At 51.0% G+C, this 17,180-nt stretch overlaps 7 protein-coding genes across 7 annotated transcripts; 5 read left to right on the top strand and 2 right to left on the bottom strand.

Moving 5' to 3' along the window:
* The first annotated feature begins 471 nt into the window (after positions 1-471).
* SETTUDRAFT_176212 (uncharacterized protein) lies at positions 472-3,800 on the top strand. The gene is made up of 5 exons (XM_008025250.1): positions 472-823; positions 1,018-1,130; positions 1,184-1,258; positions 1,317-3,308; positions 3,356-3,800. Exons 1-5 carry the CDS (start codon positions 619-621, stop codon positions 3,440-3,442), a joined length of 2,472 nt encoding a protein of 823 aa, XP_008023441.1. The 5' UTR covers positions 472-618; the 3' UTR covers positions 3,443-3,800.
* A 293-nt stretch (positions 3,801-4,093) lies between these two features.
* Positions 4,094-5,440, top strand: SETTUDRAFT_38086 (uncharacterized protein; the record flags this gene model as incomplete). Its single annotated transcript, XM_008025129.1, has 1 exon — positions 4,094-5,440. One exon carries the CDS (start codon positions 4,094-4,096, stop codon positions 5,438-5,440), a length of 1,347 nt encoding a protein of 448 aa, XP_008023320.1.
* A 3,155-nt stretch (positions 5,441-8,595) lies between these two features.
* Positions 8,596-9,186, top strand: SETTUDRAFT_54405 (uncharacterized protein; the record flags this gene model as incomplete). The annotated part of the gene is made up of 1 exon (XM_008025184.1): positions 8,596-9,186. A coding segment is annotated over one exon (591 nt), but the record flags the coding sequence as incomplete, so codon positions are not given.
* An 883-nt stretch (positions 9,187-10,069) lies between these two features.
* Positions 10,070-10,327, top strand: SETTUDRAFT_26816 (uncharacterized protein; the record flags this gene model as incomplete). Its single annotated transcript, XM_008025090.1, has 2 exons — positions 10,070-10,134; positions 10,195-10,327. 2 exons carry the CDS (start codon positions 10,070-10,072, stop codon positions 10,325-10,327), a joined length of 198 nt encoding a protein of 65 aa, XP_008023281.1.
* A 1,453-nt stretch (positions 10,328-11,780) lies between these two features.
* SETTUDRAFT_38088 (uncharacterized protein) lies at positions 11,781-12,323 on the bottom strand (the record flags this gene model as incomplete). The annotated part of the gene is made up of 1 exon (XM_008025130.1): positions 11,781-12,323. One exon carries the CDS (start codon positions 12,321-12,323, stop codon positions 11,781-11,783), a length of 543 nt encoding a protein of 180 aa, XP_008023321.1.
* Positions 12,324-12,781: 458 nt separating this feature from the next.
* On the top strand, positions 12,782-14,469 carry SETTUDRAFT_128454 (uncharacterized protein; the record flags this gene model as incomplete). Its single annotated transcript, XM_008025251.1, has 3 exons — positions 12,782-13,033; positions 13,146-13,445; positions 13,491-14,469. 3 exons carry the CDS (start codon positions 12,782-12,784, stop codon positions 14,463-14,465), a joined length of 1,527 nt encoding a protein of 508 aa, XP_008023442.1. The 3' UTR covers positions 14,466-14,469.
* Positions 14,470-15,075: 606 nt separating this feature from the next.
* On the bottom strand, positions 15,076-15,588 carry SETTUDRAFT_38090 (uncharacterized protein; the record flags this gene model as incomplete). The annotated part of the gene is made up of 2 exons (XM_008025131.1): positions 15,076-15,275; positions 15,339-15,588. The coding sequence occupies 2 exons, from the start codon at positions 15,586-15,588 to the stop codon at positions 15,076-15,078; spliced, it is 450 nt and encodes a 149-aa protein (XP_008023322.1).
* Positions 15,589-17,180: the final 1,592 nt, after the last annotated feature.

Consider the following 17,180-nt stretch of genomic DNA (forward strand, 5'->3'; position numbering starts at 1 on the left):
CATGGGGCCACGGCTTGGGGGGGGGAGCAGGGCAGGGCAGCAGCAGGGCAGGCTAGAGACATAAAAGGCACGACGAGCGGATGCAGCCGAGCTGGCAGTTGCAGCAGTGCAGCCGTGCAGCAACAGGAGGCGCCGCGAGCCTGGCGGGCGAGGAAAAAGCGGTGCGATGGGGGGGTGAGTTGTCGGATGCTAGCTGGAGGTTTGTCGTGGCAGAGTGGAGGTGAAGGGGCGGCTAGAACGCACGGGGCGGGCTGCTGAGTGGTCGTGCACCGCCATGCCATGTATGACATCGCTGTCGCTGCCTGCCCGCCGTCGTCAGAGCCCAATTGCGCCCGCTCCCGCGCACCCACCTGCACGCTTGCGGATACGCGTGTACATCCTCTTACCCGCTGAGCTGTCGCTCGTTTGTTCTGCTGCACTGCTGTTCTGCTGTTCTGCTGTTCTGCTGTTCTGCTGTTCTGCTGTTCGTCTGCCGCTACTTACTACTACCGCCGCCGCCGCCGCTGCTGCTGCAACCACCACCACCACCACCTCATCTCGCCCCTCCTCCTCTCTCCCTCCCTCCCGCCCGCCCGCCCCCCGAACCCACGACAGCTTGCCCGCCACACGCCGCCCACCATGGCCACGCTCAACACGTCCAGCAACGGCCCCAACATCACAAAGAGCTACCAGAACGTCGTCAATTCCCCCGCGCCCTCCGGCCCCCAGGCAAGCTCGCCGACATACGGTCAATGGGCCGTCTTCACAGTCGCCGCCCCGCTCGTCAGCGCCTTCCAGCACGACAGCGGCAAGGAGAGCGTGCTCAAGGTGCAGAGCACTGGAGGTATGTCCCATGCAGCTCGCCCTCCCCCAATGGCTGCTGCCAGCCCACGCCTGTCCCGCACGGCGAGCCTCTGCCGCTGCTGCTGAGCTGTCAGCCAGCCCAAGCTCGGCTGTCGGCACCTCACCGCGTAGGGCACAGCAGCACGCGAAGCCGGCCCTCACGAGCCCCAGCGCCCAATGGCTGACTTTCTGCAGAGGGTGAATTGACCGACCTCGTCGACGAGTTTTCAGAGGGCCGCATCCAGTTTGCCTTTGTCAAGGTCAAGGACCCAAACACATCGCTGCCCAAGAACGTCCTGATAGCATGGGTAAGCCGTCCCGCCAACTTGCCCAAAACATTGTGCTAATAATGCATGTCCAGTGTGGCCAGGGCGTCCCAGAGCGAACAAAGGGCTACTTCGGCAGCCATCTGACCGTCGTCTCAAAACTTCTGCATGTATGACTGGCCCCTCCCCCCCCCCACATGGCAACTGCGCAGTGGCTAATTGTGCTAGGGATACCACGTCCAAGTCACCGCCCGCACCGAGGACGACCTCAGCCCGGAGAAGATTGTGCAAAAGGTCGCAGATGCCTCAGGCGCCAAGTACTCGGGCGGTGGAGCCATTCCTTCGTCAGGCGGCCCACCTCCTCCGGTTGCGAAGAAGCCTGTATTCACACCCACATCAATAGGAGGCGCCGGCACTGGCTTCAACCCGCTGGGACGCTCGCGCGCCCCTGCTCCAAAGGCCAATGAAGACGCAGACGGCTGGGGCGCCGATGCCCCGCCTGTCTCCAGGTCGCAGCTGGAGAAGGTTGGCACCGCCTACACGCCCACCAAGGTCAACATGGCCGAACTCACTGCTGGCAAGAACGATTCCACATCGAATGACCGTCCCGAAGTCGTCAAGGGTGCATACCAGCCAGTTGGCAAGGTCGACATTGCGGCTATCCGAGCCCAGGCACGCGATGCCAAAGACGACCGGCCCACTGTGGTCAAGGGCGCGTACGAGCCTGTCGGCAAAGTGGACATTGCAGCTATCCGTGCAAAGGCCCAAGCTGCTCCTCCATCTGCGCCATCTGGCAACGACGACGAAGAGGAGCAGCCAAAGTCACTCGCCGAACGGTCAGCAGCTTTCGGCGCCAAGCCCGAACGCCTTACCAGCATGCCCAAGCCAAAGGTTGCCAACAAGTTTGCCGGTGCCAGCACATTCACCGGCACCAAGGCCCCTACACCTGGCGGCTTCGGTGCTAAGCCTCCGGTGCCCGCGCCTCTAGTTGGCGCGGCAAGCAAGACGTTTGCTGATGAGGGAGGAAAGACACCTGCACAGATTTGGGCCGAGAAGAAGGCAGCCCGGGGCGAAGCCGTCCCAGCGCCTGTTGTCGATGCCGCAAGTCGTACCAAGCCCCTTCAAAGCCAGCCGAGCGGAGGCGGCGGCTGGCAGAGCGGCTACTCTGGCAAGTCTTGGGCACCTGTGCAGACTACCCGAACAGGACAGTCTGCAAGCGGCGGCCTTAGTGAACAGCGCACAGGTGGTTCGCCGCCACCGCAAGAAGAGCCTCCCTCGCCTGCGTCTGGTGGTGGTGGTGTCAGCTCCCTCAAGGACCGCTTCGCGGGCGCTGTACCAATGGGAGCACCAAGCTCACGCCCTGCTCCTGAGCTATCGGCTTCTAGCCCACCACCTCTCGACAACTCGAGCAAGCCCAACGCAGGCATAAGGGGTATTCCCATGCCTGGCCTGCCCACCCGACCAAAGGAGCCCGAGCCAGAAGCAGACGAGGTTCCTGCAACCCAGCACCAGCGTATGCCCTCGCCTCCAGCAGTGCCTCGCAGCCCATCACCAGAGCCTTCTGGATCCCCCGTGCGCATTGCCATGCCTGTTGCTCGTGGAAAGGAGCCGGAAGAGCTGGCTCCTGCTGCAGAAAAGGCACCGGCCATGCCTGCTCGCTCGCTCGAGCATGCCGCCCACCAGGCCCGCGACGTTTCTCCAGAACCCAAGGTGGAGGCCAAGGATCCTGCCCGCGGAGCTGGAGTTGCTGTTGCAGCCGCCACCTTTGGTGCCGCCGCCGTAGGTGGTGCCGCTGTGGCCGCTGCTGTTGCTTCTGGTCACGATGACGACGAGCACGCAGCTGCAGGAGGCTCTGGAAAGCGTGCAGTCATCCTGTACGACTACGAAAAGGCCGAAGACAATGAAGTCGAACTCCGTGACGGCGAGTACGTCACCGACATCGACATGGTCGACGAGGATTGGTGGATGGGCACCAACGCACAGGGCGAGCGCGGTCTCTTCCCCGCCAACTACGTCGAACTGGTGGAGGATGACAATGCCGGTGCCCCAGCCGCACCACCGCTGCCCACGCATCCCTCGGCAGCCCAAGAGCCAGAGCCCGCCGCCGCGCCATCACACGCTGCTGCCAGTTCTGGCCCTACTGCAACCGCTCTATATGATTACGATGCTGCAGAGGACAACGAACTGAGCTTCCCTGAAGGAGCCACCATCACTGGATTGGTATGCAATCTTGACTTCCCTGTTTGACTCATGCTGACATGGCTTAGGAATTCCCCGACGAGGATTGGTGGCTCGGCAGCTTCAACGGCCAGTCAGGTCTCTTCCCTGCCAACTACGTCGAGCTCAACGAGTAGAATTGCGCGGAAAATAGAAACTAGCCTCCATGGGCAATTCTCTGGGCCTCAACGGCACACAGTTTGCTCCATGTCGATGAGCTTGATCACAAGAAAAGTATAGGTATTTTAGCCGCAAGTAACAGTATCAATTTCGATCACCCAATTGCCTGGGTCGGATTTTGTGGTTCGTGAAAACTGTTGGGCCATTGTCACTTGTGCAAATGAACTGAGGTTCCAAAAGCTGCAACCGTGGCACTGGAGATGTATTTCAACTGATACACAATTAGAAATGACGCGCAGCTGTGTTGCTCAAGTATCAACGTCCCAGTATGTCATTTCCAACATGCTCATTGGTGCCGCAAATGTGTAATTAAACCACTGTTTTCTGCTTCTATTCATGGTAGCCAAACAAAAACCTGTGAATTAGGCTTGAACCTTGGAAACCATTGGTAGCTAACTTTCCATTTATCATTCATTAATTCTGCGTGCCCTCGTAGAGTGAATAAAGGCAGTGTGTTTTCCACTTTACAATCTTGCCTCAACTTTCTCAAGAAACACTTCGACACCACAGCACACCACAGCACTTGCCAACAAGCCTGCACACCTGAGAACATACTCAAGTCGGAGAACCTACCCAGCTTACACACAGCCTTTGTGTATAGAAGAAGGATGAAGATGCTCGTGCTCATCGTCGTATGTGTGGTCTCGGCCATTTTCGTCATGATCTCCTGGGCAGTCCTCCAGTACATGTGGGAAGACGAGAAAGAGTGCAGAGAGTACACAGCAAGGAAGCTCCGAGAGAGCCTCTCCCAAGCCGAGGACGACCTCTCAGTCACCCAGCTTGAGCTCTCCCAGACAAAGTCCTCGTACCAGGCAATGCAAAGACAACTCTCCGCCACTCGTCTTGAGTTGTCTACCGCAAAAGCCTCATACGAAGAAGCACAACAACAACTCTCAAGCACCCGCAAAACCCTGAGCGAAACCGAAAATCGAAACAAGCGTCTGGAGCCCCGACTCAGCAGCGTTGTTGACGCATTCATCCTCAACCGGAGCAAGCTCTCCAACGCCAACGCCACGCTCCAACTCCAAAGCTACGAGGCCAAGTCTCTGCAAAGCACTATCGTCCGACTGCAGAACAGTCTCGACGAATCCAACCGGGAGCGCGAACATCTCGCCCAGTCAAACGAATCGTACCAGCTATGGGCGGTGCGGACCCGACAGGAGCTCGCCGCCGCGCAGTACAAGCAGAAGCAGCTCGAGAAGCAGCTGGCAGACAGCACGAAGAAGTCGAGCTTCACCATGGGCATGTTGCGTGCAATGCACAACTATTCCGATGCACTATCAAAGGACCTGAAGGCAGCGAGGCGCCAGAACGAGGAGCTCAAGGCTGAAATCAAGCGTATTGAAGAAGAAGCCGAGAAGAAGAAGAAGAATCACACAGTGGATGTGGGGGTGCAGTGGGGTGTTCAGTATGAGAGTGAGGGAGAGCATGAGGATGACAAGACTGTAGTTGCAGAGGATTACAACTACAACGATATTGGTGTCCATGCCGAGACTCGGACACACACACAGATGCAGATGGAAATGCAGATGCAGATGCAAATTTCCAATGCGTATAACTGGGGATGTCTGTGCAACCAAGACTATTCCTGGGAGCCGCAAGGCCAGGACAATACGTATCCTGAGGCTCAGCATGAACCGGAGCCTCAGCATGGACCGGAGCCTCAGCATGGACCGGAGCCTCAGCCTGAAATTGACCACTGGGCTAGTAGCGACGACGACTACGACGACGACTCGGATGCCGAGGACTACAGCTACGATGCCTGGAGCAGCAGCGATGACAGCGATGACAGTGATGACGGCGACGACTCCCCTGGAAATGACAAGGTGCCACGCTCATGTCCAGACAAAGACCCGGAACCTGAGTCTTGTTCTGTGCGGTCCTGTGACGAGGAGGAGGAGTGGATTTACGCGACCAAGGATTGTGAGCCGTTGGGTGGGTATGAGTGGGATTGAGAGAGAGTGTGTGTGTGTGTGAGAGAAAGGGAAAGGGAGAGAGAGAGAGAGAATGTACATGTTGTGGAAAGGGAGACAAGGAGGTTAGCAGGAGATGCAAGAAGAGGTGGAAAAGTGAGCGGCCTGGGGACTTGGAGCCTCAATGGATGTTGCATGCTTGGATGCATGGGTGGATGGCTTTTTGATGCCATCCTGCGGTTTTTTTTTCTTCTTCTTCTTCTTCTTCTTCTTCTTCTTCTTCTTCTTCTTCTTCTTCTTCTTGCACTTACTTGTATATATTTACTGCATCAAATTCATGCTCAATTCATACACTCCATGTCAGAATCCCTGGGGTGGTTTTTTTTTCTTTTACTTATATTTTTTGAAGACTGCATGCAGTAGTATTGGAGTATTCATATGCTTGTTTTGGGTGTTCTGGGCGCTGATGATGGGGGGGATTGGGTAGATGGAGATGCGGTGGTGGAGAAGTGAGGTGGAGGAGTATACTGTTTCTAGGTGTATTATGGAGTAAAGATGAGATTCCGAGTTTATGTCTTGAACTGGCGACTTCGTGGCCCGAAGGTGTTTTGGTGTTTTTGGTGGGGTAGTAGTGTGCATGGTGGGAGAGCTGCTTGTGGCTTATCAGCGCATTGCATGAGATTGGGTTCTCTTGATCTCAACGTAGTTACCCTGCCACATGTTTATTCGGTATTAGTTATGTTGTAGGACTCCCAACTGGCTCGCGTAAGCACAGACCTTACCGCAGGGCCAGATGTCCAATGAACGTAAGTATAGATAAGCTTGTAAAACATGACCGTAACCTGCATGGACGCGCAATGACCCAGGACGCGCAATGACCCACCCCACCAAACTCAACACCTACACAAAATACCTTATAACTCCACTAATATAGACCCAATTCAGGAAGCGATTAAAGAAATTAAATCGCGCGAACTAGGCGCATCTTTCAGCTATCGCCAAGTTGCAAAAAGGTTTAGCATTAGCTATCGTACGCTCGCTTAAAGACACCAAGGCAAAACTCAGCCTCGCGCGCTCGCCCACCTCTCTATCCACCCACAACGCGAAAAGGAGCTTATATAGTACATCGAATCCCTCACTAAGAGGCGTACACCACCTTCGCGTCTAATAATACGCCATCTTGCGTCATCCTTGCTTAGTAGAGACGTTTTAGAACGCTAGGTTTCTAGGTTCCTCTGCAGGAACTCCTCTCATCTTATCTCTTGCTGGCAGAGTCCTATAGACTAGAAGCGTTATAAGGCTGATTTAGCAACTAAGTATAGGTTGTACTTTAAGCTGTTACATAATAAGATGAAGGAGTACAATATACAGCCCTCTTACATCTTTAATATAGATAAAAAGGGCTTTTTACTTAGAATCCTTAGAAGGTCTAAAAGGATCTTTAGTAAGAGGCAATATAAAAGAGGAGGAGTTGTTTTAAGCCTATAAGATGGCTCTAGAGAGTGGATTACAGTCCTAGCCTGTATCTGCTTAGATGGTACACCTCTTTCTCTATCTCTTATCTTTCAGTTAGATGCTAGAGCTCTAAATCAGCCTAGGTAGAGGCTATTAATCCAAACAAGCACTCAGTCTTTGTTACCTCATCGCCCTCTAGATGGACTAACAATAATATAGGCCTAGCTTGGCTTAAAGAGGTCTTTAAAAGAGAGACTGCACGCTACGCTTGAACTGGGTACCGGTTACTCATTGTTGATGGCCACTTATCTCATGTAACCATGGATTTTCTAGATTATTGCAACAGCTATAGGATTCTAGTTGCTGTATATCCTCCTCATTCGACCTATAGGCTTCAGCCTCTTGACGTTGGGATGTTTGGGCCTCTAGCGTCAGCCTACTCAAAGGAGTTGTTAAACTTCCTCTATTGGAGCCATGGAATCCTTCCTCTAGCAAAAGGAGACTTCTTTAAGCTCTTTTAGAGGGCTTGGGGTACAGCTTTTAGAAAGGAGACTATTATAAGCTCCTTTAAGGCAACTAGCATTAACCCACTAAATGCTAAGGTTATTCTCCAAAAGTTCCAACAAGAGGCCTCTAGTTCAGATAAAAGCTCTTCTTCTGTCCTTAGTGGAGATGATTGGCTCAAAATTGAGTCTATTATACGCTGGGAGGTGAAGGATTTCAATAATAAGGAGGTAAAAAAGCTTCGCCGAAGCCTCCATCACCTCTTAGCTCAAAATAGTATACTCAAAGGAGAAAACCAGGGCTTAAGAGAGGCTCTAAAGGTTAAAAAGAGACACCAAAAGAAGAGCTACACGCTTCAACTCAATAGGCCTGAGGAGTACTATAGAGGAGCTGTCTTTTAGTCTCCTAAGAAGGTTCGCCAAGCTAAGGAGGATAAGATGGAACGACAACAAGAACAACAGCAATTACAACTCCAGAAAGCTAAGAGATCTAAGTTAAGGAGACAAGCTTAATTGTACAAGCTTCAAATAGCCTAGGAGAAGCGTGTTAAGAGAAAGAGGCTCAAGGAGGTGAGAGAGAAGGAGAGAGCCGCCAAGGTGGCTTAAAAGGAGGCTCAAAAGGCAGCCCAGGAGGCTAAAAAAGCTATACAATTATCCCAAAGGGGTAAGCGCAAAGCCTGACAAGGCTCCTCTTAAAAGCAGAAGCGTCAGAAACGTGTTGTTGTTGATTCATCTCATGTACAAGCTAAGGTGGCTGCACTAGCCGTCCTAACTTGGACTAACTACCCGCCACGGCCGCACCACTAAGCTACTAAGTAGATACAAGTAGCCTATCATGATCGCAATACTATAATTACTACAACACCATGAAATCTCGTAATAATAGCGACTATGGGTGGCTGTACAGCCTCATCTTTTGCAATAGGTTTTTTGGTGGGGTGGGTCATTGCGCGTCCTGGGTCATTGCGCGTCCATGCAGGTTACCTTCAACCTAAAGTCAGCGTACCAGCGACCTCTCTCATTCTAAAATCACCACTGCTGACTCAACGCTCTCGACTACCACTCACTCTTAACCCCAGAACAAAAACGCGCGGCTCGGGTTCGGGTTCGCAGGAATGGCAACTTCGAACAAGTCGCAACCGGCGGATCGTGACGGGTTAGACATGAAAGCGTTACTGGAGTAAGCTCGGTGCTCGTTGTTGCACAAGTGTAGATATAAGTAGCTAATACTACGTTTATAGCGCCGTTACGCAACAGGAAATGGTCACAGTGAAGATTGGGCCGCAGCAAAAACAATATCGCATACACAAAGGCCTGATCACTTATCACTCCGAATACTTCGGCAGTGCTTACAGCGGTCAATGGAAAGAAGCAGACGAAAAGGATGTTGTCCTTGAAGATATCGAACCAGCAATTTTCGATGTTTTTGTTCAATGGCTCTATACTCAGGATATGCCCTCAGTCGAGGAAATCGAGCGTATACTCAAAGTATATCCTGAGGACGAAGAAGACGGAGACCCAGTAATCACTGTTCTCACGAAATCTCTGGTGTTTGGGGACAGGTTTTTATCGCCGGCGTTTCGGCGAGGAGCCAGTAGGGGTATCATTGAAGTCCTTTCTGCAGACGAGCCTGGAACCTTTACCATATTCACGGCAGTCAAGTTTTCTTTCGAGAACTTGCCCGAAGAGCACATCATCAATGAACTCTTCATTGATTTGTACTGTTCGCATCTCGTTCGAACATCAGCCAGCGAAGAATCTCTGTATGCTCACTTGCTGAGAAGAGACATGCCTTATAAGTTTCTCGTCAAAGTTATAGCAAGGTACTCGACAGGAAAAACGAGTTCTCTGAGGGTTTGGGAGAACAGACTCTCGGAACACTGCAAGTATTACAAAAATTACGACAACTGTAAGCGGAATACGGTTAAGAAGTGATGAATTAGCGCAACATCCCAAGGGGGGGGGGGGGAGACGGTCATATTGGAACCCAGAGAGTTCCACCCCACTCGAGCGAGCGTTTCCTAATTTTTGACAGAAGCATAGCAAGCTGATTTAGCGCACGTCATACATTAGTCGAAAAAAAAGCATTAGCTCCATAGTACAGCTACCGTACTTCCAAGACGGACCAAGATATCATAGAAGCAAGCGATTCATCACTAGTATGTTCATACGCATTGGTTTTTCTTATACGTACTTTTTTCCTTGTATCGCCAATCAAACATGGGTATCACATATTATGATAATGTACCGGCAAGTTTCGACAAGTTTCAACAAGCTCCTATCACCTGTCGGGTTCACGAAAGAAGTCTTATCGTATATGCAGTGCCTCGTGGGGAGTGAGGATTTGTGATTGTTCGGAATAGTGGTTTGCTTGGCAGATGTAACTGTTGCTGCCTACCACTCCAGTGTTGAGTACACTGTAGAACTTCAATCAGACATGATACAAAAGGCCACATCTTCTCTATAAATTACGATGCCAATATCTAGGCAGTAGCGTTGGAAAAACTGAACAGGTATTGCACCAATGGCAGCGTACTGGCAATTAGACCGCTACGTGTTTACTTTGCTCAGTCTTTACCTTCACCGTGTCATCAATCCATTGCTGAGGTTTTATGTAATATGACCGCCAATTGCACTTGAAGCTTCTGTTCTCTCACTCACATTTCTCACAGCTACAACAAGTACAAGCGGTTTGGTGTGGGGTTCCATAAGAATGTTGACTCTAGAAACCTCAGAGTCTGCGCCTCCTGGTGAAGTAAGCGAAAATCCACTCATCGCGTAAGTTTAGCCGCCTCTTCCATCCACATATTGTGCAGTTAGTGGCTAATATTGTCTCAGGGGTGTCGCTAACGACGGTGTGGTCCTCGTGGGGATTGGACCTCAAGCACAGCAGTACCATCTGCACAGCGCGCCGATCACCCACCCTTCCGAGTATTTTCACAAGGCTTTCAATGGAATATGGAGAGAGTAGAATGACAAGACAGTTTCCCCTGACGACGTAGAGCCATTGGTTTTCGATGTCTTTGTTCAGTGACTTTGTATTCAGAGGATGCCAGCAAAATACGAATAGAGCAGCCTGGCCAAACTTCACCCGGCAACTGACTCAGATAGCCCTGAAATCCTCGGACCCCCTCTGAGAAAAATTATTGTCCTGATAAAAGCCATTGTCTTTGGGGACAGGATTCTATCGCCGGGGTTTCGTCGAGCAGCCCGAAATTGCATCGTGGATACCATCTTGTGGGTGCATAAATCATTTGGCCAGACCTTCTTCGATGCGGCTATATATGCGTTGGACAACTTGTCCGAAGACCATGCTCTTCTCAAGCTTTTCGTGGATGTGCAATGTCGACCTTTGTACGGAAGAGAGGGCCACTGTGCCTTACCAAACTTGGAATGGCTCGCAGAGAATGTGTCTGCTATATGTGTCGCTAAACTGATCCCAAGGTACTCGCAGAGTGTAGCGGATTATTCGAGCTGAACATATAACGAGCCCTGGGTGCCCTGCGCGTACCACGACCATGCCAACGAGGATGAGCGGGAGAATTGCCAAAGTAGATGAAGCATAGCCACTCTGCCTGAATCAAGAGCCATGCTAGATCTCAGATAGTTGTCATCCGACTTGGGACAGTGACTCACGCATAATAGACGGATAAGAAGGTAGCAAAAGTCATATGTTGCATTAATAGGATAGTTGTGCGTCTATAGCACTAGTTATGTAGTTCGGGTACGGATAGCGAGATTATATACCAAGAACTAATTAATTACCAGTACTCATATATATGTTCTCCTGCAGTCAGCGTCTTTTCGTGTTGAAGGCAAACCACCACTTGTACATGTCTACATCAATCAATCGGCCCATCAGCTTTATTTCCTTAGCCCAACTACTATTACGCATTATGTCGGGACTTCTTCAGCACAAATTCAACATGCAGAGTGCAGGTTTACCTTTGTAGCTACATATCTAAGTCCGGCACAATGCTACTATAGGAAATGACTAGGTGATGGGTTGAACGCACATTAGGGTGTGTGATTCATGCGCTTGTATACCTGAGCTATTGTGTTCGTTATGTGGGCAAGGCAATAACAATGGAGTTCTTTCTGGTGTGCAAGATTTGGCGGAAAGGCTTCAATAACTTGCACATGTCAAATAGGTTGTTTTTTGATTGGTCACCGTACACAGGGGATTGGTAGACATTAAAGAAATTAGACACTCTTAAAGATGCCGAGAACTAGGCGGTAGCAAGCGTACAAATGACTCTGCATATTAGAAGATTTGATACATCGCATGCTGCTGGTACAACGAGAGAAAAACTTCAGTCGCAACCTGATTGCTCTTTACATTGCGTAACTCAACTTCCTCTTCTCCTTTCAATTCTAACCGCCAATCATCCGCCTCTTAGAAGCACAACAAACATCTCTCATGACTATTGCACCACGCCCTCTCCCCTCCGGCCACGAAGCAAATCAAACATCGAATTATCCAGCCCCAACACCTCATCACTATTCCCCGTCTGCTGCAGTGCCCTCGCCACCACGGGAAAGCGTTCTCGGCGCGGATACTTGCGGAGATTGCGAAGCCCCTGCCAAACCACCGTACTGAGGGTTTCCTCGCCAAAGTCGAGGCCCAGTAGATTCACCATTTCCGAGGCCCGGCTAGGATGGCTCTCAAGGTATTTCCACGCGGCGATCAGACGCCGTTCATTCCAGTCGTGTACCAGGTCGCGGACGAGCGCTTGTTCGCGGGCAGACCGGTCAAGATGCTTATAGTGGCTTTTGAGGTCTTGCACAGCTGTTTGAAAATGTATTGAAAGGGTTTCCTCAACTTCGGCTTGTGCAGAGTTGTTCGGTGGGGGTTTGTTGGCGGGAAAGCGATATTGCGATATCCGTAGAACCGGGGTGGTGGGTACGGTTGAGGTCTTGTAATTCGCACCATGGTGACGCCAGAGGGACCGAAACGATAGCTTCATGGACACGTTACTCAAGAACTTGCAGATAACCTTGGAACTAGAAAAAAAAAGTGTGTTTGCTGTGTGTAAGGGATCCGCGTGGAAGGCCACGCAAATGACGCGGGCTTGTTACATATTAATAGGATAGCACACTGTCTTTCACGTGTTGTTTGCGAGGCGTGTGGCGCAAACTGTGCATCTCAATCCATGGCTTCCGTCTCCCATTCCGTCTCTATCGAAGCAGTAGAATGTTCAGGAGCACAATACATGCACTTTGTAGTGCCGTGGTAGTAGTGAGGGGAGTGGCCAGACCAAGCCTAATCGGGACTAGGCATGCCAGACTCACGTTTTCTCGCGGCGAGAGCTTGGTCCGGAAGGGAAAACAATGACGTCGCACCAGACGCGTTATCCCGAGTCTGACTTCTTCCATCCCCGCACAGAATCCGATAAGATTGAGTAGAAGTTGTTGGTTTCAGAGCATGTCGGACGAGCAAAAGTCTTCGGTAGCTACTCCAGCGCCGTACTATATTGCCAAGTCAAATGTGTGCGTCAACAGCAAAGGAGAGAGTGTCGGAAATGGCTTATTTGCGAATCAAAGATTTGGTGCTGGTGAAGAGATTGCGAGGTTTAGGCGTCCGCTTGTGGGCTCGTTAGAGACGGAACGCCTGCTTGATACTTGCGCGAATTGCTATCTTTGGACCGAAGGCTCGTCGGCGGGAACACGATTGTATGTGCCAGAAGGTGCAGAAGTCAGCAAGTGTGCGGCATGCCAGAGGTTCAGATACTGCAGCAAGGTACGTAATATTGCTTTATATTCACTTTCTGACGATTGACCTCCTCTAGGCTTGCCAGAAAGAAGCTTGGAACCGTGGTCACAAACATGAGTGCAAGATCTTGAAGCCAATGGCAGGAAGAGGACTTCCAAAAGCGTTTTTGGCTTCTATGGAGCTTCTTACACGACGGAAGCATGGCTTGATTTCCGACCAAGATTGGGAACTGCTTTGCCAGCTACCATCTCACATTGATGACTTTAAGCGAAATGGAACCTACCCGAACATTGAATTAATGGCAATGGGGGCGGGACAGTTCTCTTTGTCACAGGATATGTTCGACAAGGACTTTGTCGCCGCCATGTATGGCCGGGTAAGTGGACCGATATGCTGTCAAGTATGCTATTAAATTCCAAAGGTAATGTCAAACGCCCTGACACTCATCACACCCACATTGGATCCCCTCGGCATCATCGTGGACTCAACGCTCTGCCACATGAACCACTCCTGCGACCCAAATGCATACATCATGATGGACGGACCTCTAGTCAGCATTCGCACGCTGCGTCCCATTAGAAAAGACAAGGAGATTTTTATATCCTACATCGACACGACGCATCCATACCAAAAACGACAAGACGAACTCCAAGCACGCTGGTTCTTCACATGCCGCTGTGCAAAGTGTCAAGACAAAGCCGTACACCAGGAAGACAACTGGCTCGTCCCTGCGGACCCCAATTACGCGCCCAGCAAAGACGAAAAGCAGACGTTGGCCAGCACCCAAGAGGAGCTGTTCGCTTTATACGAGCAGCTCCAAGGTATTGGCAACGTAGAAGCCGCCATTCCTGTTCTTCAAAAATCGCTCAAGACGTGCCATGAGTCCACGCACTGGCCGCTATACCGCCAGCCCTACGCCTCGCTCCGCGACGAGCTGATCGTGAATCTACTTTCGGTAGGCAAATTTCAGGAAGCATGGGCACAATGCGCAAAGCGATACAAGTACATCCTTCCCAAGCTATACCCCGTGCCGTTCCACCCCGTGCGAGTGGTGCAAACGTGGCAGATGGCCATGTTGGCCGCGTATCTCGCAAGCACGGAAGAGGGTGTCGGCGCCCCGGGCGTAAACATGGGTCTTATTGCCATGATGCTGGTAAAGCAAGTGCTGGATGTCGCGCCTCAGAGTCACGGACAAGACAACGCGTTTACGAAGAGCGTGGTGGAGAAAGCGAGGGAGATGATTGAGGAGCTGAAGCGGAGCGTGGGCAATCCAGGTAACGCGATTATGAATCGCGAGTTGGAGGTGCAGAGGGATAGATTGATGGATATGGGCGACTGGGCTGAGGATGGAAAGGCTGTCAATGTGGATTTGGTTGAGAAGGCGTTCAGTGTCTGAGGCAGGTAATGGTCGGGTTGGGTTTGAATCAACTCGGCAATGCATGTTGAGCAGCAAATTCAGGATATTGAGTTGACTTCTGGTCTATCTTCTTAGTATGCAGCATATACTGCAGTAACTGCGGATTTAGCCTGGAGAAGCATTCCCACAGCCTATGACAGCGCTAAAAAGGGATGCAGTTTTAACCGTTACGCTGTTCTGGCTGTTCTAGCCGTGATACTGTCCAAGCGTTCGTCATGTCATTCAACGGCCTCGCTATTCCAACTCAAGACAGAAATTCCTAAACCTCAGCATCCATCCCGCCAATAGCTGCAGACCTTCTTCAACCCAATTCGCATTGATTTCATCTCGCAATCCCAGCCCCTATACACAGCACGTGACTAATTTCCAAGATGCAGCCAAAGTCGCAACCATCAGCTTAACAGCTAGCTCGTCGGACCCGCGCATACACAATTCAGCCATTAAACAAAGCCATCCACTTGAATATTTTTTCATGACTGGGTAATTATTTTCCACCACCACAAGGCCAGTGATTAAATGGGTACTCTACTCCACTCCTCTCATCCATCGTATCTCGTGTGAATTACTGGCATATGTGTGTCCCAGCCACCTAGACATAACCATTCTCCCAAAGCTTCTCCTTCTTGATGAAGTCGTACGCATCGTCCGGGTAGTCGTGCGTGGCGTCTGCAGTCGGCGTATCCAGCCTACTCTTCTTGGCCTTGGAGGGCGACTCCTGCATGTCTGCGTTCGCAGCAGGATTGCCCTTGCGCTTCTTGGTGGTGCTCGCGGGCGTTGCCGGGGCAGAGCCTACGCTGTGTTCTCAGCATGGAAAAGAAAGCATGGTGGTAGGCAACCCGAGCGGATACTTACTGGGACCGCGCTTGGCGCCAGGCTGGACAGGCTCGAACTTCTCGCCGTTGTCGACGCGCTCCTTGAGTTTCTTGGCTGTCGCAAGTACGGAGCGGAGGTCGTGCTGGAAGGCGTTGGCCGTCTTGGTGCCGTCGAGGGCGCTCATCATCTTGTAGTTTTCCATGGAAAGACTCGTCTTGCCTGTGCTGTAGAGGATCGCGGCTACAACGTCCGCGCTGAACATCTTGTCGGGAGTGGCCTTGGGCGGCATTGTATTGTGGTATCGTGTATGAAGTGTTTGAGATGGGTAGGACCTGGTTGTGTTGGTGTTGAAACCTACAAAGAGAGTATATGTACTCACGATGAGTGATATCAAGAGAGTTGTATGTAGGAGTGGTTTCCAGAAGTGATATCAAGAGAGGAGGGGCGAGGAAAATGAATGGTGAAGGCCAGCTGAACAGTTGAAATGAGCAGACTGAAGTTGCTGCCTAGTGACGTCGTGGTGAAGGTGAGAGGTTGCGGGGCAAGGCAAATATTGCACTCACTTTCACCTTCACACAGAGGATGCATGTCTGCTAGCAAGCGTATGACAGACTGTGTATTCCAAGACCTCGCCATGTATGCATCGTCTGTTTCTGCTTTCCTACTCTCGAAAATGAGGCTACGGGAACTAAGATATTTCCTTCAATATCTATGTCTTTGCCAGTGTCGGAATCTCGTTGTATTCTTTCTCATCATAGGAGGAGGTACTGGCATAGCGTTCAGGGTATGTCCATCTTTTCTTGAACGAGTTCTCGTGATTGATGGAGGATGTCAGTAGCCCTTTGCAACCATTCAGTGTGTAGGAAATGGTGACGTATGGTGTTGAGATGTCGGTTATAAGATCTTATTGTCATCTCGTATACTCTACTTTGCAGAAATTGCTGCATAGTGAAGTCTATTACACTATAACATGTACTAAGAAAATATAAAGCCTAGTATAAAGTCTACTGCACTACTGCGTGTACTAGTTTGTCAAATCTACTGCGTTATTTCATTACTGCTGCCAATCTACTGCCTTATCAATCCACCATTACCCACTGCGTTGCTTAATCTACTACATTAGCGCCGAAATAACTTATACATAAAACATAATGTTTGTACGGGTAAATAGAAACCTGCCTAAGGACGATCGTAACATAGACGGCAAAGTCAGATATCGAATGCAGGTTCAGACGAATCCAGACTTGAGCCTAAGGAGCTGGCTTACTGGTGAAAGCACACACTATGGCTGGTGCTCGGTAGCTTGCGTAATGGACGTCCTAGCGGGAACGCATGGGCTGATACGGAAGTTCTTTTGAAAGCCGCGGCGGCGAATGCTAGCCTAATGGAACAGCGTCGGGAGAGGTTGAAACGATATGTAGAGCGGCTAATTTTTCGTTCTTACTGCGCACAAAGAGCTGTTTTTCCCGCACAGACGACGCACCACGAGTCGTGGCTTGCTGTCAACAAGAGGAGTCAGATTGTTTGGCATGCTGCCACGCGCTGTCTCAGCCATGTGGTGAAAACATGTGGACCACGGCCGGCGTTTGAAGAGCAGAAAGAATAACCGTCTGGGAAACAAGCACAAGGATGGGAGCACAGGCCATGCAGAGAGGCATGGTATCCACACAGGCAACGGACACAGCCAAACACGTCGATAGCATAACGGCGTTATCGACAGCGAACATGTGGTTCCAGGTGGACATGGGCGGTGTAAGGGGCTCGACCCCGGAGGGTAGTCTTAAGCTCGGGAGCACGATCGGACAGGCCAAGGTAACAAGATTGTACGGAGGTGCCTCACAAAAGTTTTGTCCTGCCAAGAATAATTTAGCCGAAATCTGG

This window comes from Exserohilum turcica, assembly GCF_000359705.1.
Source record: "Exserohilum turcica Et28A unplaced genomic scaffold SETTUscaffold_14, whole genome shotgun sequence".
NCBI lineage: Eukaryota > Fungi > Ascomycota > Dothideomycetes > Pleosporales > Pleosporaceae > Exserohilum > Exserohilum turcicum.